This window comes from Panthera uncia (assembly GCF_023721935.1).
Source record: "Panthera uncia isolate 11264 chromosome A3 unlocalized genomic scaffold, Puncia_PCG_1.0 HiC_scaffold_12, whole genome shotgun sequence".
NCBI lineage: Eukaryota > Metazoa > Chordata > Mammalia > Carnivora > Felidae > Panthera > Panthera uncia.
The window spans coordinates 4,950,503-4,970,504 of NW_026057579.1; the positions used below are offsets into that span (position 1 = coordinate 4,950,503).

At 48.4% G+C, this 20,002-nt stretch overlaps 1 protein-coding gene across 2 annotated transcripts in view; it reads right to left on the reverse strand.

The window, feature by feature from the left end:
* Positions 1 to 17,182, reverse strand: part of LOC125937455 (two pore calcium channel protein 1-like) — a 41,388-nt gene extending 24,206 nt beyond the window's left edge. Inside the window, exons 1-4 of one of the 2 annotated variants that reach the window (XM_049652165.1) lie at positions 16,872 to 17,182; positions 8,001 to 8,092; positions 7,133 to 7,247; positions 4,228 to 4,356 (exon numbers count right to left, since the gene is read on the reverse strand). In XM_049652165.1, the coding sequence (XP_049508122.1) occupies positions 4,228 to 4,356; positions 7,133 to 7,247; positions 8,001 to 8,092; positions 16,872 to 16,946 (411 nt within the window). In that variant the 5' untranslated portion in view covers positions 16,947 to 17,182. Of the gene's footprint in view, positions 1 to 4,227; positions 4,357 to 7,132; positions 7,248 to 8,000; positions 8,093 to 15,370; positions 15,935 to 16,871 lie in introns of those variants that run through there. The other variant, XM_049652166.1, reaches the window with a different exon arrangement.
* Positions 17,183 to 20,002: the final 2,820 nt, after the last annotated feature.

Here is a 20,002-nt window from a genome sequence, read left to right on the forward strand (position 1 = left end):
CATTAAAAGTAGCTGTTGTTTGTGCATTTATTATGTGCCGTGAAGCACAAAAAGCACCTTCCGTAATTATTCTATGTTATCCTCACCACACCCCTAAGGTGGGCACTATTCCTGGATGGAGACACTGGGGGCACAGAGAGGGTGAGCATGTGGCCCTGGTCACACAGCTAGTAGGGGGCAGAGCCAACCCTGGAACCCACGCAGTCTGACGTCAGAGCCCATGCGGTTACCTGCACAGTTACATGCTTCCACACTACATCCTAATTAGCTTTAACTTTTCTTCAATTTGACGTATAAAATTGTCTAGCCTGGTGACAGAGGTAAGAAAATCCTGATCCTTATTGTCAGGTTCGTGATCACCTAAGAACAGGGCAAAAGAAGAACCCAGTGTACTTTTAGGAAGATGTAAGTTAAAAAGAATAACCTCCATCGTCAAAAGTGTTAATTCAGCAAGCCACAGAGGACCCAGTGAGATCCGACACAGGGGCGGAGATGGGATGCAGCCATGGAAGGAAGCTGGTGCCCTGGGTGCTGGCGGGAGGGAACTATCGTGGCTGTCCAGGGGAGGGTGGGGACAGGCAGATCACCAGAGGTTATGGTGCTGGAGGAGGCTTCCTGGGTAAGCACTCCCTCATGTAATCTTAAAGCAAAGATAGAGGTTTGTTGTTGTTGTTGTTGTTGTTGTTTAAGTTTATTTATTGTTATTTTTGAGAGAAAGAGAGAGAGGGAGGGAGAGAGAGAAAATCCCAAGCAGGCTCCACACCGTCAGCCCGGAGCCTGACGTGGGGCTTGAACTCACAAACTGTGAGATCGTGACCTGACCCAAAATCAAGAATTGGCCTCTCTTAACTGACTGAGCCACCCGGGCGCCCCAATGACAGAGTCTTGAAAGAATAAAACTCAGGGGGTGCCTGGGTGGCTCAGTCTGACCCTTGATGTCAGTGCAGTTCATGGCCTCACGGTTCACGAGATGGAGTCCCGCGTTGGGCTCTGTGCTGATGGCCTGCTTGGGATTCTCTCTCTCTACTCTCCGTCTGACCCTCCCCTCAAAAGAAATAAACATTTTAAAAGAATAAAACTCAGAAAAATCAAGGGCCACAGCAGGAAGACATAGTAAAGGGACTCTCGGGGAGGAGCTGTCCTGGCATGTCTGGGAAGCCAAGGGTCCCGAGGGTGGGGGGGAGACGTGGCAGGAAGTGACAAGGACTAATGGCAAATGGCTTCGAGAACCAGGCTGAAAAGGTGAGTCTTATTCCCAGGGCCTGGAGAGCCTCGGAAGTCTTTCTTTTTTTATATTTTTTTTTTAAATTTTTTTTCAACGTTTTTTATTTATTTTTGGGACAGAGAGAGACAGAGCATGAACGGGGGAGGGGCAGAGAGAGAGGGAGACACAGAATCGGAAACAGGCTCCAGACTCCGAGCCATCAGCCCAGAGCCTGACGCGGGGCTCGAACTCACGGACCGCGAGATCGTGACCTGGCTGAAGTCGGACGCTTAACCGACTGCGCCATCCAGGCGCCCCTCGGAAGTCTTTCAAATAAGGGCGACGAGGGCAAAGGAGTGAAATCGCCCCAGCGACAGATGGAGGAAAGACCCGGACAAGGCAAGAGAACGCCCTCATTCAATTCACTCCATACTCGCAGTCACAGAGCGCCCCTCAGTGCAGGGTGTCACTGTAGCTCTGGAGACAGAGCGAGAGCCAGGCGGAAGGTGCCGGCCCTCACAAAGCACACATTCCAGAAGGAAAGAACGGTGCTGCTGATAAAGACGCTCTGCGACAGGTGGTGGTCCACGCTCTGGAGAAAACCCGGATGAGGCAAAGGCTGCGCAAGGGAGGCCTAAGGCAGTGCCAGCATGCATGGAGAGAGCAGGAGACAGGGAGGGTGGATGGGGGGGGGGGGGCAGTAATGAAGGGGGAGCACAGAGCCTCCGCCACAATAAGGACTTCGGCTTTTCTGGGACGGGAGATGGAAAGCATTGGATGATTTGAAGCAGGGGAGCACCGTGATGGGACTTAAATTTTATCAGTGCCTGCGCGCCCACATACTTGAGGCACTGTGCTAGGAGTTTTAGGAGATGAAGAGGTAAGGGGCCAAGTAAGGGGCCAAGTAAGGGGCCTAGTAAGGGGCCAAGCCGCAGACAGGGTCGTGGAAGACACACACAGTCTCCTTGGAGGAGATTAGCAGGAGTGTCTTCCTCTGTTTTATACAGTCTGTATTGTTTGGATTTCTTTCTTCCAGAAATAGCCTCCTCCTTCCCCTCCCACCCCGTCCCCCTGCCGTCCTGCATCAGGCAGCATGGTGTCACAGACTGAACCCAAGCCTGTGCTCATAGGTACCTATATTTAGACGCTCACAGTGCGCCTATATTTCTTTTCAGTAGCAGAAAATATTTCTAAAAATAAGAAAAGTACAGATAGGTAGTCTGCATATTCTGAGGGTTCAGCAGATGTGTGAAGGGAAGTCAAGTTAAGTATGTAGAACAAGGTGAGGAAAGACAGTGGACATTCCAGGCAAAAGAGCCACCGCAGGCAGGGGAGGAGCGAGTGGTATGTGCGTGGGGCAGCAGGCAAGTCGGTCCAGCTAGAGTGAAGAGGTCCCAACTAGAGTGAAGCACGTTTGCAGGACTGGGGGGCACTGAAGAGTCTTGGGGCGCTGACAGACGTTTTCCAGCAAGGGAGCGAAGTGATCTGAGACGTGCTTCCGGAGAATTAATCCCGCGGCAGCATCTAAAATGCACGTATCGGGCATCTGAGGTGGAGGTGACCACGACAGTTCCCGAAAGGGGTGACCAGGGCCTGTGCCACGACGTGGGAACAGAATGGCGTGCAACAAAGAGACAGCGTGTGGCCACATCAGAGACGACTGCGATAGTCCACGTGCGGAGAATGAAACGGGGCAAGAGGCGTCCTGAGGGGTCCTGGGGAGGCCGGATGCGAGAGAGGGGAGAATCTGGACTAGGAGGACGTGGTACTGGGTGTTGGGACGTAAGGCACCACCGGCAAGCAAACAGCCAGGGGAGGCGAGGGGTGAAAGGGCGTGGGTTTCGTCCCACGGTGTTTGCGTTGACACACAGATGTAGAAACGGCTGGCGAGCAGCGGGCCACAGGCAAAAGAAACTCAGAGGGGAAACCAGTATCGGCTACAGCACGGGGACCCCTACCTAGGAGTGTTCGTGAGGGCTCTGAGAATGGACGGCTTAGGGGCGTGCAGACTGAGCCGTGGGTGAACTGGAAAGAATGAGGGTTCAGGCAAGCCGGCTGCTGCGGTCGGTAATAAGCTAATTATCAAGTACCCTTAGCTAATCACTGAAGGGGCCTCTCTGCCCCTAACAGCAGCCTTTTGGAATTCCTTACCCTGCCCCTCTTGGCCTGACTGCTTAGCATATATCCTCCCAGATCTCTCTGTGAATGCGTACCATTCTCTCCTTTTTTTCTTTGCAACAAAACCGTGATCCAGCTCTGTGGTAACTGGTTCTTTTGGCTTCATGAATGGTAAGCACCTCGCCTTGGTAATAGACATTTGTCGCTTTCACACTAGTTTAAAGGGCTGAGTGGATGTGCCACGTTTCATTTAACACACATCGACTGTCGGGAAATCACGTTGTTACCAGTTTTTCCAGTATCAGGAACGGTTCAGCCACCGACCAATCTTGTAGCTAAACCTTTGAACACATCCTTCTCTCCTAACGATAAAGTCCCAGGAATAGAACTCCAGGGTGCAAGTGTTAAGCACCTTTAAGGCTTTTCAAAGAACTGCCAAACAGCCTTCGAGAAAGACAGCTTACTCGTCCCTCCAGGAGGGTATCAGGGGTTCTGTTTCCTCTCCATCTTGCTAACGCTGTTTTATAGGCAAACACATGGTATTTTATTGTTGTTTTGATATATATTTCTGAATTAGTGAAGCTGCACATTGTTTCATTATCTGCCATTATTTATATTTTTCTTGTAGGAGATGCCTTCACCTATTTTCAGCCCTGTTGGGGGCCTCTTTTTTTTCCCCCTTTTAATTTACAAGTGCTCTTGCTATGTTAAAACACAGCACTCGCACTGTCATACTTTGCCCTGTTTGTTCTTCATTTGGGGTCCGCTTGCATTTGTGCTAATGGTGTTTGCTGTGCCGACGTCTGTCATTGTTGATTTAACCAGATCAAATCTATTCAGGCTTTTGTCTTTATAGTTTCTGCCTTTGACCACAAAATCTTCAGGGTACTATAATGAGCACTCACCACGATGGTTACCATGATGCAGATGTTTTTCATATCCTTCCAGAAAACCATTTGAGGAGTGACTTTTGCAAAATGTACAAGTCTCCCAAAGAATGCAGTCAGACAGAGTACTTCTGCTAACGAGGTAGCCTGCACGCAGAAAACAGAGACTAAACACAGCGCCCCGCCTCTTGGAGGTTCAGCTTTAGCTCTCTCGCAACCCTCCCAGCCCCCCCAAGCCACCTTGATGCCCCCTCCAAGAATTAGCACTGTCCCTTTTGACTGCGGCAAATTGCAGTCAAATTCTGTGCTAGTTGGAATGGTTTCTTCCTCTTAAGAGGAAACCTGCCCTTGAGTCACGAATCCCATGACCCAACAGGCAGGGAGGGCTTCCTGGGAGGGGCTGGATCAGCAGGCAGAGCACCCAGAAGGCATTTCCCCAGAAGACGGGAGGTCTGGGACGGCAGACACAGGCATCTTCTGTGCTCTCCAATTTCAAGTTCATATTTAGAAAAGGCATCTAGAAGTTCAGTTTCTCTAACAGGAGAGTAACCTCCCAAAGACGTGTTTTGAGATGTGGGTCATTCCTTAGCCATCAGTGCCACTGCCACCCTCCGCCCATGTGTGGCTGGTTTAGAGGAAAGAAGGGAGGCCACTGAGACCCAGTGCCAAGTCCTGACCGTCTCCTCTGTAGGTTACAGGACACCAGCTCCAAAATCCCTACAGGCAGCTAGACTGGCAGCCTGTGATCGCAGCCCGGGCTTTCCTGTGATTCCCTGAGGCAGTAACTCCTCCCCAACAAGGACACTTGCCTTCATCAGGGGGTGAGGAGGGTGGCACAGTACGAAGAGATGGGGAGACTGGGCCCTGAAAGCAGCACTTGACACAGTCTTCCCCTCCCCACCCCAGCCTTCATGGGTCCTGGGCGTGGACATGGGCTACAGCCGCTTCCGCACCGTCTAGCCCTCAGCCTATTCATCCTCGAAGGACTCTAGAGACTCCCTGTCAAGGCCAGGCTTGCAACAGGGCCTGGGGCAATTCCAGGACACCTCTGCTCAAAATAAGATGTGCTTGGTAATGCTGCATCTGGGCCAAAGCCCCCCCATGACACATTCGATTCTAGAGACCAGAGGTCCAAACACCGGCTGAAGGAGCACCCTGAACTCAGCCAGCCTGAAGCTGTACGTGACCAAAAACAAACGGAAGGGTGAGGACTCGGGAAGAGAGGCAAGGGGCTGAGCAGACAACCCCAGGGAAGTCTCATCGCGTCCAGAGTGGGCCGTGCTAGGGAGGGACTGACCGTCTGGGTCTCTGAATGCACAGCTCTGCTTCTCCCAACTCTGGGGTTTGTTTTGATAGTCACTGGGCTACAAGTTTTCTATGCAGAGACTTCACTAATTGTAGCCTCTTCATCATAGAGAAGTGTGTTACACCATCACTTTGGTGGCCCCCGGTGAACCACGCTCCCAGTTTTCAGCCCCGTGTGCAGCGTCCTCCCATGTTGACTCGGGGCTCCGGCATCTCAGGGGCTTTGGCCGAGAGGACATCAACAAGCTGACGGAAGTGGAGGCTTGTACACTCGGATGCTCCTGCTTGGCCCTGCTCCTCCCCCACTGGGAGAAACCTACACCACCTGCAGCAGCTGCGTAACACAGCAGGGCACTTGGTCCACGGCTCCAGCCACGCAAGCTCCCAGCTCGCGGCCAGCAGCACCTGCCAGCCTCCAGAGATCCACGGAGCTTCCAGATATTGTTACCCCAGCTAACGACACAGGAGCAGGAAATCTTTCCGGCCTGGGCCCACTTACCCACAGAATCAGGGGAGGTGATAAAGATAGGGGTCAGTGAACTTTATCTGTTGAAGGACCAGACCGTAGATATTCTGGGCCTTGCCAGTCACCCTGTCTCTGAGACAACTGCAGGGGCAGCATCAAGTCGGGAAATTAACATGAGTGGATCATCAATTACATACTTGGACCGAGCCAGAGTAGCTGGTGAATTTGACGCGACTACTCAAAACCGTACGTGATCAGCTGCTAAGTGCCAATAAATAGTGATTTGGGACTACAAAAAAAAAAGCTGGAAACGTGGCAAGTACAACAAGTTGTGTATCACACTAAATTATGACATTGTCTACTCGCCCTTTCATGGATACGCTCTGAAAATATCACTTGTCTACCCAATTCATCCCTGCGGACACGGAAGACAAAAACCTCTACTCCATTTAAAATGCCTTATAGGGGCACCTGGGTGGATCAGTCGGTTAAGCGTCCGACTTCGGCTCAGGTCATGATCTTGCGGTTCGTGAGTTCAAGCCCCGCGCCGGGCTCTGTGCTGACAGCTCAGAGCCTGGAGCCTGTTTCAGATTCTGTGTCTCCCTCTCTCTCTCTGACCCTCCCCCGTTCATGTTCTGTCTCTCTCTGTCTCAAAAATAAATAAACGTTAAAAATAAATAAATAAATAAATAAATAAATAAAATGCCTTATAATTGAGACGGAAGCATCAGCTCAGCGAGTAAGCAGAGTTCTTCCAAAAAACCCCAGCAATGAAAATAAAACCTCATCCAAGGCACCTGTGTGGCTCGGTCAGGCAAACATCCCACTCTTGATTTTGGCCCCGGTCATGATCCCACAGTTCATGAGTTTGAGTTTGAGCCCAGAGTCAGGCTCTGCACTGACAGTAAGGAGCCCGCTTGGGATTCTCTGTCTCCCTCTCTTGGCCCCTCCCCTGTGCACACACAGGTGCGGACAAGCACCCTCTCTCTCTTTCTCTCTCTCTCTCAAAATAAACAAACATTTAAAAATAATAATAAAAGAAAACCACACTCGTATTTATTGAAATTTGGAAAAAAAAAAAAAAGGAAGAAGGCATGGGGCCCAACTCATCAATGACAAAGTCTGGTTAGCCATTTTGTTTTTAATCCTTACCAAGAAAGGCAGGGGAAACAGTGCCGGTTCTTCAAACAGGGCGAGAGAGAGGTCGACACAAATAAAGAAGTAGATGGCTACTTGCATTGTCCAGTGGTTATAAAAATAGTAAAGTCTGAAGATGAAAAGAATAAAGGTGTTTATATACAAGGAGCAGGAGTTACACAAAACTCACACTTCCCACTAAAAGACTAATGGTGGGCAAAATACAAAATAGGACTCTGGCCACATTTCCTTTAAATCTTAGGGAGCAAGGGACAGCACTGAATTGAGCGCACATTACAAAACACTAACAGAAAAAAAAAGGCAACAATAGTATCGCTTCTCAAACCACAGTCTCTTAACCGTCTCAAGCTATGATCAGTACCTCCGGCATAGTGGTTGTGACCGTAATAAAAAGAATACTTTCAGAGGACTTTGACCAGTGACCGGTCAGAGGGTGGGAGAGAAAAGGCATGATTCTTACGAAAAGAACAAATATATGGAATGCATCAGAAGGCACCAGAAAGAAAAAGAACAAGTCTTTTCGCCTAAGTGGCTCTAAGAGGACAACCTTGTCTACGAGGAAAGGATGATGTGATTCACTTCAGATGCCCTATCTCCTGCTCTATATGTTAGTCATGTACTCATTTATCTGTCCTTAATGTATTTATTGAGTGCTTCCCTATGTGTGAGACACCATGCTCTTATAACTTAAAAAAAAAAAAAAAAGCATTGGATGTTAGGATTTTATCCAAATCTCCATGCCTTATCCTAGAGACTTCTCAAAATGTTTGTGGAGACAATGTCTTCAGTTTGGGTTCAACTTCAAGACTGGTAAGTACTAAAGGACAGGTTGCTCTAGGAGACAGTTTAATACTTTATTTACCTGATGGCCCGAGGAGACGTTTCAAATGGAACATTTCTGTTGTACTGGGCATCAGAAACATAGGCAGCTGCCAGGAGAAGGTTCTGGTCCTCCTTGGGAGAAAGTAAGGAGAGAACAACAATCAGAGGAGGAAAGGACACTTCTCTTTTTCATGTATATGAACAAAAGGAAACCCTCCTCCCTCTCTCCCCGCACCACCTCACTCTCGCCAGAGGTAATCAACCTTCGGAGTACTGTATGTGTTTTCCTGGGCATTGGGACCTGAGGTGGGGCTGAGACACAGGCACGCTTAACCTTCCTGAATGCAAACTGTGTGCCCTGTAATGTGTGCTCTCAGAGGAAGAAACGAGAAAGCACTGAGTAGTACGTATAAATGTACTTAAATGGTACGTTTATACAAACATATATAGGGCTATATACACACAAACAGATAAACACAAAACTATATTTAGGGTACTTGATGAGTGGTTAGAGTGTTTTTCAAGGGTAGTAAATAAATAAATTATTGCCTTTTTTGATGACTTTTGAAGCTAACTCCTTCTCAAGGTATGAGCCCCGCTCTACATATACACATAATTTAAAAATAATAAAATTATTTTCATATGGTCCAAAGCTTATTTTTCTCACTCCATATATTCTGGACATTTTTTTTTCATGACAATATATACACACCTACCCTGTTCTTTTCAACAAATGCCTCTTCCTTTAAGTAGTGTCTCCCTTTACTCTCTATTTCAAACACAATTACATTGGATTTTTTAAAATATGTATTACACACAGACACACATGCATATCTTTGTGCCATATGAGTGTGCTTGTAGGACACAGCTGAACTTGTGGATGAAAGGTCTTTGCATTTTTTTATTTTGATAGATACCACCAAATTGTTTCCCCCAAAGTTACACCTTTGATATGACTCTAAATAGTACATGAGCACCATGTTTCCTGCTTCTCGCCAACATTCTTATAATTTAAAATGATTGATAATATCCAACCAGCCAGAGGGGCATCTTGAGATTTGACTTTACATCTCCTCATGACCAGTACAGCTGAGCCCCATGGGTGATGACTCACATTTCTGATTCTGTATAAATGAGATAAAGAACACATACAAACAGACTAGCTATTTAGACCTTCCTTCGTCCTCTAGGAGGAAAAAAACCCGATTATCCATTCGATTACCAGAGTTACCTCCTCAAAACACAGGACATCGTCCTGTATGGACTGGAATGGAGATCTACCGTTGGTCAAGCAAGCCAATTTTGCAAATGCATCTAGTATTCAGAGAGGTCAAAAGATTCCAAACTTTGGACAAAAGTATATATTTGTACACACTGTAGGACTGCATTTCCTAAATTTATTTCATATTGCAACACTTAAAAAAGTAAGTCATATTGCATTAAAAAACAAACATTTGTTACTAAGATAGGTCTTTTAAGAGACATTTCACCAAAGAAGATATATATATATATATATATATATATATATATATATGCATGGCAAATAAGCACATAAAAAGATGCTCAACATTTTTAGTCATGAGGGAAATACACATTTAAGCCACAATGAACTACCACTACATATCCACTAAGACTAAACAATGTCTAAAACTGAAGACTGACTCTGCCAAGAGCTCACATGGATGTAAAGCAACTAGAACTCTTACACAGTGTTGGTAGGAATGGAAAACGGTTCATTTACTTTGGCAAACAATTTGGTAATTTTGGGGCCATTCCGTTCCTAAGCATTTACCAAAGAGAAAGAAAGCATATGTCTACATAGAGACTTTACATCCAACCCAAGAATGTGGCTATGTGAGAACACCATTCCGAAGCTGTATGCAAATATTTGAAATAGTTGAAAACTAGAAACTTGAGAGGCGAAAACCAGAAACAACCAAAATGTCCACAGATACATGTATGGGTAAACAAAATGTGATATATGTATGCCATGGAAGACTACTCAGCAATAAAAAGGAATGAATTCCTGATAAACACAACATAATGGATGGATCTGAAAATAAGTTTTCTGTGAAAGAAGTTAACTCCTATCTCCCAAAGGAACACCTACTACACGAGTATATAAAACTCTAGAATATGCAAATGAATCTATGGCGGCAGAAACCAGATCAGTTGCCTGGGGACAGGGGGAGGAGGGGATGGAGAGAGGGGTGGGTTGCAAATAGGCATGAGGAAATCCGTAAGGGTGATGCAATCATTACCTTGAATGTGGTATTACTATCACAAGTGTTTTCCTTGTGATACCAAGGCTCACCAAGACTCATCAAACTACACTCTTCAAGTAAGTGTAGTTTAATGTATATCAATCATGGCTCACTAAAGCGGTTAAAAATTGCCCCAAAACAAAGATAAATGTTTTGATTAAAAATAGATGTGGAACAAAAGTCTCAAAGATGAATTAACCACTGTAAGAACCCATCACCTCCTGAGTCATGTGCATTCTCAGGGCTGGTGCAGCAAATTTTTAAAAGCAGGTTATTAAACACTAAAAAGTACCATACAAATGTGTTAAACACTTAACACACGTTTTTCTTTTTCATATTAAAAACATTTTAGTAGACAATCTCTTAATGCCAATTATTTTTCCATTGAACATCATGAACACTGAGGAACACTAGAGTCCCCCCAGGATATGCTCAGAAATCTATTTTAGATATAAAATCTCTGTCCCCGAGATTTTAAGAAAGTTTCATTAAGCCTCGTATCAATCATACTGGGACAGCAAAGAATTAAGATATTAAGGCCTTCATTTAAAAAATATATTTAGGGGGTGCCTGGGTGGCTCAGTCAGTTGAGCGTCTGACTTTGGCTCAGGTCATGATCTCACGGCTCGTGAGTTCGAGCCCCGCGTCGGGCTCTGTGCTGACAGCTCAGAGCCTGGAGCCTGTTTCGGATTCTGTGTCTCCCTCTCTCTCTGACCTTCCCCCATTCATGCTCTGTCTCTCTCTGTCTCAAAAATGAATAAACGTTAAAAAAAAAAATTTAAAAAAAAAATATATATATATATTTAGGATCACTTCTCGGCCTTTTGGCTAAGATCAAGTGTAAAAAACATATTTAGGGGCACTTGGGCGGTTCAGTCAGTTAAGTGTCCAACTCTTAATTCCAGCCCAGGTCATGAGATCAAGCCCCATGTTTATAGATACAGATATAGACATAGACATAGATATATTTAAAGCAAAATCTCTTAAAGCCAATTTAATTGTTCCCAATTTAAAAAGATGATGCTACTGGGGCACCTGGGTGGCTCAGTTAGTTAAATGTCCAACTTCAGCTCAGGTCATGATCTCATGATTCGTGGGTTCAAACCCCATGAATGGGTTCAAACCCCTGTGCTGACAGCTCAGAGCCTGGAACTGCTTCAGATTCTGTATCTCCCTCTCTCTCTCTGCCCCTCTCCCGCTTGTGCTCTGTCTCTCTCTCTCTCCCTCTCTCTCAAAAATAAGTAAACATTAAAAAATATCTTGGGGGTAGCCTGCGTGGCTCAGTCGGTTAAGCATCTGACTTCCACTCAGGTCATGATCTCACAGTTCGTGAGTTCGAGCCCCACATCAGGCTCTGTGCTGACAGCTCAGAGCCTGGAACCTGCTTCAGAGTCTGTGTCTCCATCTCTCTGCTCCTCCCCCACTCGCACTCTCTCTATCTCAAAAAAAAACAATTACTGAAAAAAAAAATGATACTACTAACATTCTTTCAGTCCCAGTGAAACAGTTTGTCCGCACAAAAGGAGTTTGACAATTGTGGATTTGAGATGCATCATCCACATGGCCTCCAGGCAGAAAACAGAAAAAAAAAAAATGCTCACCAGCAATCCCTCCTCACCCAGCTGGGCTCTGGGGGTCACCTCCATCAGTCATCACCCAGGCTCCCCACACTGAATGAATGATATAAGCACCGTGGCACCTCTTTCAACTCCCCCCTTGCCATCTGAATTCATACCTGTTATGTTTAAATATGCTGACACTTTCACAACAGCAAATTTACTTTTATATTGTTTCAGAGTTTTCCCACCCTTAGCTATTGCATTTCCGACATGTCTCTTTTTAAAACCTCATCTGCTCTGTCTTCTGCTCCTACCTATCTTCCCTCTCTCCATCCTGTTTGCATGCACCTCCTAAGGGTCCTTCCCATTTTTCCTTGGGAAGAAGTGCTCTTAACAGGCAACCTTACTATAATGGGCATTCTTACTGGTATTAAGGTCATTGGTATCTTTCCATAAAACAAATCATTTTCATCCAAGCCAAGAACGGGCTTGTGTCAGACATGCTGTTTCAAAACTGCATACTTCAAGTTTACATGGGAACCACTGCCCATATCTACCATGAAAACAGCAAAGACCAAATCGCAATGCCTCCCCCCCCATGCAGCTAATAGATGGTTTTGCACCTCAAAGCAGCAGCCCCCACCTAGGGAAGGCACCAATGGCTGCCAGGGGAGCAGTTCTAGAGCTCCCACCGCTCAGACCACCGCCTTCAGAGCTTTGCTTGTAAAGCTCTCGTTGCCCAGACCAACCACATCAGAATCTCAAGGAGGTGAGACCCAGGCTGAATTTGTAAAGTTCCCTGGGGGTTCCAGTATGCAGTCAAGATGGAAAATCACTGGTCTAAACGTGGCCATTTTACTACTGCTTCTTGTATGTTTTGCATCTTCATGGCGCTATGGCAATAACTGACTTCTCTTGACTTTCTTTTTTTCCTCTTCTCGAAGCTGTGACATTTCCTTTCCTGTCCCCGAGATTTAAAAATGCGTTTAAGATTTTTGTGTTTTCTCCTCTGGCCCTCTCAACCCTGTAAACCTGCATTCTGAGGAAAGGTGAATAACTTAGAATCACTTAGGGAGAGAGGGAAGAAAATGCACAGGGCAGGGTGGGAGGTGGGGGAGGGAATCATCATTTCCAGAGGCTCTCAGTAGAGAGCAAGGAAGTTCCTTCCCTAAGCCCCCAGTGTAGGAATAAACTGGAAGCTCCAGATACCTTTAAGTCAAACAAGAACCTTGACGAAGCTGTTGACAGAAGTGCTTTGAAAAAAGCCGATATGCCTTATTTAGATATAGAAGAAAATTAACCTAACCACAACCTAAGGTAAAAAGAAGTTGCCATAAATTTTAAGGAAAATTCCCTCGTCTCAGTTTTTCCCTCACTACAAGGACTGTACTTTCTGTCTGCCTCTCTCTCAGCCTCCCTTCTTTCCCCCCATAGGTTACAAGCACACGGATGCCTGGAACAGAGGTGATCGGTGCTTTCCTATCCAACTCCCATTCAAAAGCTTCTAGTGACTTCTCTTTGCATAGAGTGCCCACAGAATCAAATGTAAAATCTCTGGCTTGGCATTTAGGGGCTCCACAATCTCCCTTCTCTGACTTCTCTTTACACAGATTGCCCACAGAATCTAATGTGACATCTCTGGTTTGGCATTTAGGGGGTCCACAATCTCCCTCGTCTCCAACTTTGTCACCCTCAATTCCCTACAGAAACCCTCTTCTCTGGCCACAACTCGTGGGTGTGCCATCCACGGCCCCACCACCAGCCCCACTTCCGCGCCTGATCTCTTGTTCACGTAAAAACCAAGAGTATCCTTTCTAGAACTTTCCTTCTTTGGGGGCCCATCTCAAATCTCACTTCCTCTACGAAGACTGGAAATACCAGAAGTTTCCATTTCCAAGTGGAAAGACTGCCAGCAGAAGTCCGGGCTGTGAAGTATGTTGTGGACATTTCATATAAAGAAACAGCTAGCTGCTAAGGGTAAGCTGGGGCATAGCAGCCACGGGAAGATGGGTGAGAGAATAGATGGCAATTAGCTGTTAGTATAAACACCTCACGTCCCTCTGTGCAGAAAGACCAACAACCTGCAGGCCAAGGGCAGCCTAAAGATGTGTTTTGTTTGGCCCAGAGAGTGCTTTATGGACGCTGGCTACTAATTCAATTTTTTTTGTTTTTCTAAACTGGAGCTTACCCAAAAATTTGAACTTCTGGTTTCTCTTTGAAAGGTCATAACATCTGGCAATGCTGGGCTCTATTTCAATACGCTTTTGCTACCCACCCTGATACTCAGGTCACCTAAATAAACACTCATTATTTTTTCCAAGTTCGGTGGGTCAGCCAGGCAGCCCATCTGGTCCAGGTCAACTCAGCTGATCTGTATGGCCATCTGGAGGAGATGGTCTAGAACAGCCACACTCACGTGTCTCAGCCATGTGCGCCAGGCAGCAGGCTGGCCACGGCTCTTCCACACGTCGGTGGTCAAAGGATTTCCAGGAGCATCAGGAGGGCAAGAACCGATGCTCAAGTGTTTTTCATATCCCTGCTTGTGTCACATCTGCTAATGTCGCATTGGCCAAAGCAAGTCGCCTGGCCAATGGTCTCAAGGGCTGGAGAAACTGACTCCACCTCCTGATGTAAGGACACTGCAAATGGGGCCGTGTCCAGGATAGGAAGAGTTTGTGGCCATTTTTACAATCTGTGATAGGCCGTGTAGCCACAACCAACCGGAAGTAGATAACCGTGGTCTTCCTGGGGCAAAAAACACGCCCTCCGTGTCACCACAAGCCCCACTCTCCTCCCCAACTGAGTCATTCCCACCTAGGCCACTGGTTTTATGTTCCTCTCTGGCCCCTGTGGACACTTCAGTTTAAGACTCCCTGATTTAACCAATACTCTCCCAAGCCTTCCCGGGTACTCCCATTTTCCTCCTGCAAAAAAAACTTCTCTGCAAATCACTATAAGGCAACACCGGGAAGACCAGAGCCTGAAGACACGGTAATCTAAGACTTGAAGGAAAAGGTTTAAGAATAGGGAGCATTCCAAGAGAAGCACATAAGATATTAAGAGGTGATCACGAAGGTCACAAAGTAACAGCATACAGGACATGGGCTCTCAACCTTGGCTGTGCTTTCAATACTTGGGAGCTTTAAAGTGACTGTTACCCAGACCATACTCAGACCAATCACATCAGAATCTCGAGGGGTAGGGCCTGCCTGAACCCAGATACGCTTCTAAAAACTCCCCAGGTAATTATAACCAGCAGTAAGGCTGAGAATCATTAGCATTGGATTATTTCAATTTCACAGCTGGAACTGTTGGGAAAAGCACCAAAGGAGTGGATTGCCATTTTAGAATCTGCCAAAATAAACAGCAGGCAGAAAAAGGTTCTAAAAAACTGCTTGAAAGGAGAGGGTGGAAATGGCATTTCAGATGACTAGGCAGTTTTTTATTCAGTGACCCAAAACTAATCATGCCATCGTAGCTACCAAGTGTCTGAGGTCAGAGCCTTGGCTTAATGACTCAATCATCGCTGTTATCTCGGAAAATGAGGGGTTCTGCTGAGAATTACCAGCTGGTACCAGGCTCCTCACCTTTTCTGCCTGCTCCCCTGGGCTGTTTTCAGCCTTCCTTGCATTTCTTGAGGTCTCAAATTACTCGTGTCTTTACATTCTTCTCTTATTCAGACAAAGAAACATTAAATACACACAGGGAGGATATGGACAGTCTCAGGCTACAGTTCTTGCTACAGAAAATTCTGGTGATCACAGGTCCATCATTGTGCAGAAGGAGAGGGGCAGGGCCTGTTCGGTCAACCAAGAATCCTTCCCCTCCTCTCTCTCCTTGACCTGCCTTCCTCTACCTGTTCTCTTAAGGAGACGTGGCAGAATTCACCTGTTATAAGTGGCCAGATCAGCAGGCCAAAGACGCAGGCCAATGCACCAGGCGGGTCTTTTAAATCCTACGCCACAGAGCCTGCCCCGTGGGCCCTCTTCAGCAGGCTACAGGAGCCCACTGAGGAGAGGCAGGGGCTTTACCAGAACAGCCCAGAGCTGAAGACGCCAGCTCAAGAAGGAGAAGAAGGGACTAAAACACCCTTCACCTCCCACACACTTGCACAACCAGAAGGAAATCCAGCAGGTATGAATGTTCCCCGAGAAGCCTGGCTGTCATTACCGTGGGCCAGGCACAGTGCCCTGAGCCTGACTGATACGGCCTTCACACTCCTCTGAGGTGGGTGTGAATTATCATCCCACCTTACAGAGGGGGAAAACAGAGGCTCGACCAGATCATGGGCCCCCCCTCATCTTGTCATTCACAGTTAGGGTTTCCTGAATCAAGCGGGGGCTTCCTATCACTGGAGCTCTGCCTCCCTCTCCGCTCTGAGTGCTTGTCCAGAGAAAGGCAACAGTCCAGGAATGACTGCTTGGAAGCTCCACGTCTTCCAAAGAAGTGCAGAGCTGAGCACATCTGCTTCGTCCCGCGGGGATCAGAAGAGCCGGCGCTGCATCAGCACTCCCAGACCCACATCCTGCAGCCTTCTTCCCGGGCGTTTCCCTGCAATGGGACCCTCGGATGTTTTCCTGCCGCCATGGAGCACAGTGCGGCGAGCACGGGCCACCCAGACCCGGGGACGCGCGGGGACGCGCTTCATTGGTCCTGGACCCCCAAACGGAGCCCGGGCGCCGGTCCCAGCCCGGGCCCCGTCCGGGGGAGGCGGCTCCGGGCGGGCTAAGGCGGCGCGGGGTTGACAGCCCCCCTACCGACTGCAGCGTGCAGGGCTGCGGCCCGGGGCGCGGATCCCGAGAGCCGCGGCCGCCCGTGCGCCTTCCAGCGGAGCAGCGCCGGGTGCCAGGGCTCCCGCGGCCCAGAGGACGGAGTAAGCCCCGGGGCGGAGGGGCTCTTCGCCCGCCTCCCCACACGGGGCCCTCACTCCCAGCGGCCGGCGCCGGCTTTGCGCGAGGTCGCGCTCTACCCGGGAGCTCCGGGGGTGTCCGCGCGGGGAGGGAAACCTCGGGGCCGGAGACTCTGCCGTCGGCGCACGCCGCCAGCCCTCGGGGCGTCCTGCGAGCGCGGCGGCCGTCGCCCCCTTACCTCCTGCGCGGGCTGCTCCTCCGACGGCTGCCGGCGCAGGCGGCGCACGCCCGCGGCTCGGCCGGCCCCGGGCATCTCGGCGGCGGCGCGACGGGCCGGGGTGCGGGAGCGTCGGGACCGCCGGGACCGCCGCGGCGGACTCTGTCCTCGGGCCCCCGGAGGCCCGCGCTGGGCGCGCTCCGCTCGGCTCTTCACGTGACCGCGGAGGGGGACGGCCCGCGGCGGCCCCGAGGGCGAAGGACCAGGGGTGGCGGGGGTGGCGGGCGCGGCGGGCTTCCAGGCTCCGGCCCCTTCCCCGCCCGGCCTCCCGGCCGCGCTCCGGAGCCAGGGGCGGGGACGCGGAGCCGGCAGGGGCGGGAGCGGGCCGCTGAGGGGGCGCCGGGGACGAGCTCCGGCTGGTGGCGGCGCGGGTTAGAGGCCACCCTGGCATAAGGCCCCAACCGTGTGCCGTGGGCGCACCAGCAAAATAGTTGGTCGGAGAAGTCAATGAGTGAATGTAGAGTCAGTGGCTGCCACTGGCGAGGGCCCAGTAAACGCGGATTCCCTCCCTCCCCGTCCTCGTGGAGACCCCGGGAAAACTGGGTGTGGACTCAGTGGGGCCTCCCAGGGCAGATACTTTCAGGGAGGGCGCACAGACCCTCCTCCCTTCCCCCAGGGTGCCCCCAGTTCCAGCTTGGCCAGGAACTCAGTTTTGCCAGAGATGATGAACTTTCCAGAGAAAGAAAAAATGCAGATTTTCATGAAACTGTTTCTGATTTTTTTTTAATGTTGTCATGAATTTATTATGATAGTACACATAAAATACTTGAGGCCAATTCTTGGATGAGCCTTGGCCAGCAGGGCAGGTGGCCCTGGACCCAGTACCAACCGACTCCGCTGACACTTCTCAGAGAAGGAAAAGCCTGGCAGGGCTGGGACTGGCCCTGGTCACCCAGCAGGAAGCCTGGTATCCTCCCAGGTGGTTCATCAGGACCCTGTGCTATAGGTATTGATGGCTGCCAAGGTCCAGCTCCAGAACTGAAGCATGCAGAATCATGTCCCCCACCCCAGCCTTGGCAAAAGTTTCCACATCCTAATCCCTGGGACTGTTACTTTACTCTCAGAAGAGATTCAGGTCACTAATCAGTTGGCCTTAAAATACAGAGATTATTCTGGATTATCTAGGTTGGCCCAATGAAATCACATGAGCCCTTAAAAGCAGAAGAGAAAAGCAGAAGAGGAGGTGAGAGATTGGAAGGAAGCCCAGGAAGGGCTCAATGTGCCTGGCCAGGATGCTAATACCTTGAAGATAGAGGGGAACTTCAAGGAACTGAATTCTGCCAATGCTCTGAATGAACCTAGAAGCAAATTCTTCCCCCACAACCTCCAGAAAGGAAGACAGCCAGGCCCACTCCTTTGTGTCAGCCATGTGAAACTCGGGGCATCGTCTCATGTCTATATATTGTCTCATATGAGATACTAAAAGGATGTTGCTTTAAGCTCCTAAATTTGTGGCAATTTGTTACACCACAGTAGAAAATGAATACAGGACGCCAGCCTGCATTTCAATGCGAGAGTCCAGTTCTGGCCGTGAGGTTGGCCTGCAGTGAGAACACCATGTGGCCCCTGTTCCTTCGTGGGCATGCCAGGCACTGGTTGCCATCACCCACCTGCTCTGATTGTCCCCACACAGTTCTAATATCACATCCCCTGCAAGCCCTTCCTCCACTTCTCCCAGCCTGTGGGTCACTTCCTCTCTGTGGTCCCATGCTCTTCATGAAAACAACCACAAGCTGCCTCAGTTCTTCTATTCTTATATCCCATCCCACCCCACTAGGCCACAAGCACCTGGCCGAGGAGGGGGCAGAAAACTTTCATCGTTGAATCCCCACCTCCTGGGGATGGTAAGTAGGTGAAATGCCAAAGCAGAATTCACACCAGCTTGTCACGAATGACCCGTGTCTACAGGATGTCTGAAATAGTTCTTAGAATGTTTATTGTGAGGATCACCATAAAACTCTGCATGCTCTTGAGAAAAGACAATTATTCTGTTTCTATCCTAAGTGGTGACTGATAATATGTAAAATGGCATATCTTTTTTTGTATAATGTAAATGTATTCATTGTAAAGAGTTGAAACAACTAATCAAAGATAACCACCATTAGCCAGTTTTGGTGATCTTCCTTCTCTACATCTCTCTTTACCTGCATACACTTGAACATGCTTGTGTGCAGCTCTGTGCAAATGAAAAGTACTCCTACCCTGAAGACACTGCTGACCCCCGACCTACTATCCACACCCTGCCGACCCAGGAACCCAGACTCGGTCAGGCCGCCACCCCATCTCCCACTAGAGGATGATCCTGTTTGGTTTAGGCCAATGTACACAGGGTGTTTTCCTGGCAACAGTTGATCGGTCTCAGGGAAATATGTGACTCAAGTGAGCTCAGCCTGGCTAAAAAGAAGCTATGGCCCCCAAGGAGAGGCTTCTTTCTCTCTCTTCCCTCCCCTTGTCCTATGAATGTAATATAAAAAACATGCATTCCCAGCAGCCACTGGCAAGCACCTTACAGTCACCCTCTGGTAAGGATGACTGTGCAAGGTGGCACGGTAGACAGGTGCAAGCAGCCGGGTCTCTGATGGCCTCATGGAAAGACTAGATTTTGGCACCTTCCTCCCCAGAACCACCTGACCTTTGAACTTAGAATTACATGAGCTATATTATACAGCCCAGGAGACAGAATGAACTTGGTCTGTATGGCTGATAGGAAAAAAATCTACAAGATGTTAGACGAGGGTGGGGGGAGTACCCTCCATAAATTTTGGTATCTTTTGTATAAGTTTTTAAAGGATGCATATACCTATATTTTCTGATAAATGAATAAAATATTTCCCTAGAAGCATCCATAAGGAAACTGTCATCAGTGCTGAACTTTTGAGCACACAGCAGGGAGTAGAAACTTGAAGGGAGAGAGAACTTTTCCTCTTACATTTTCCTACAAGGTTTCATTTTTCACTATATTTCTATTTTACTTTTATGACAACATACAGTAAAATCAACAGGGATGTACAGATAGAGTTTAAATAGCAATTTTGTCTATTTAATGAAAAAAACCCCATTTTCTATAATGGAAAAAAATTAAAATTCCGGTA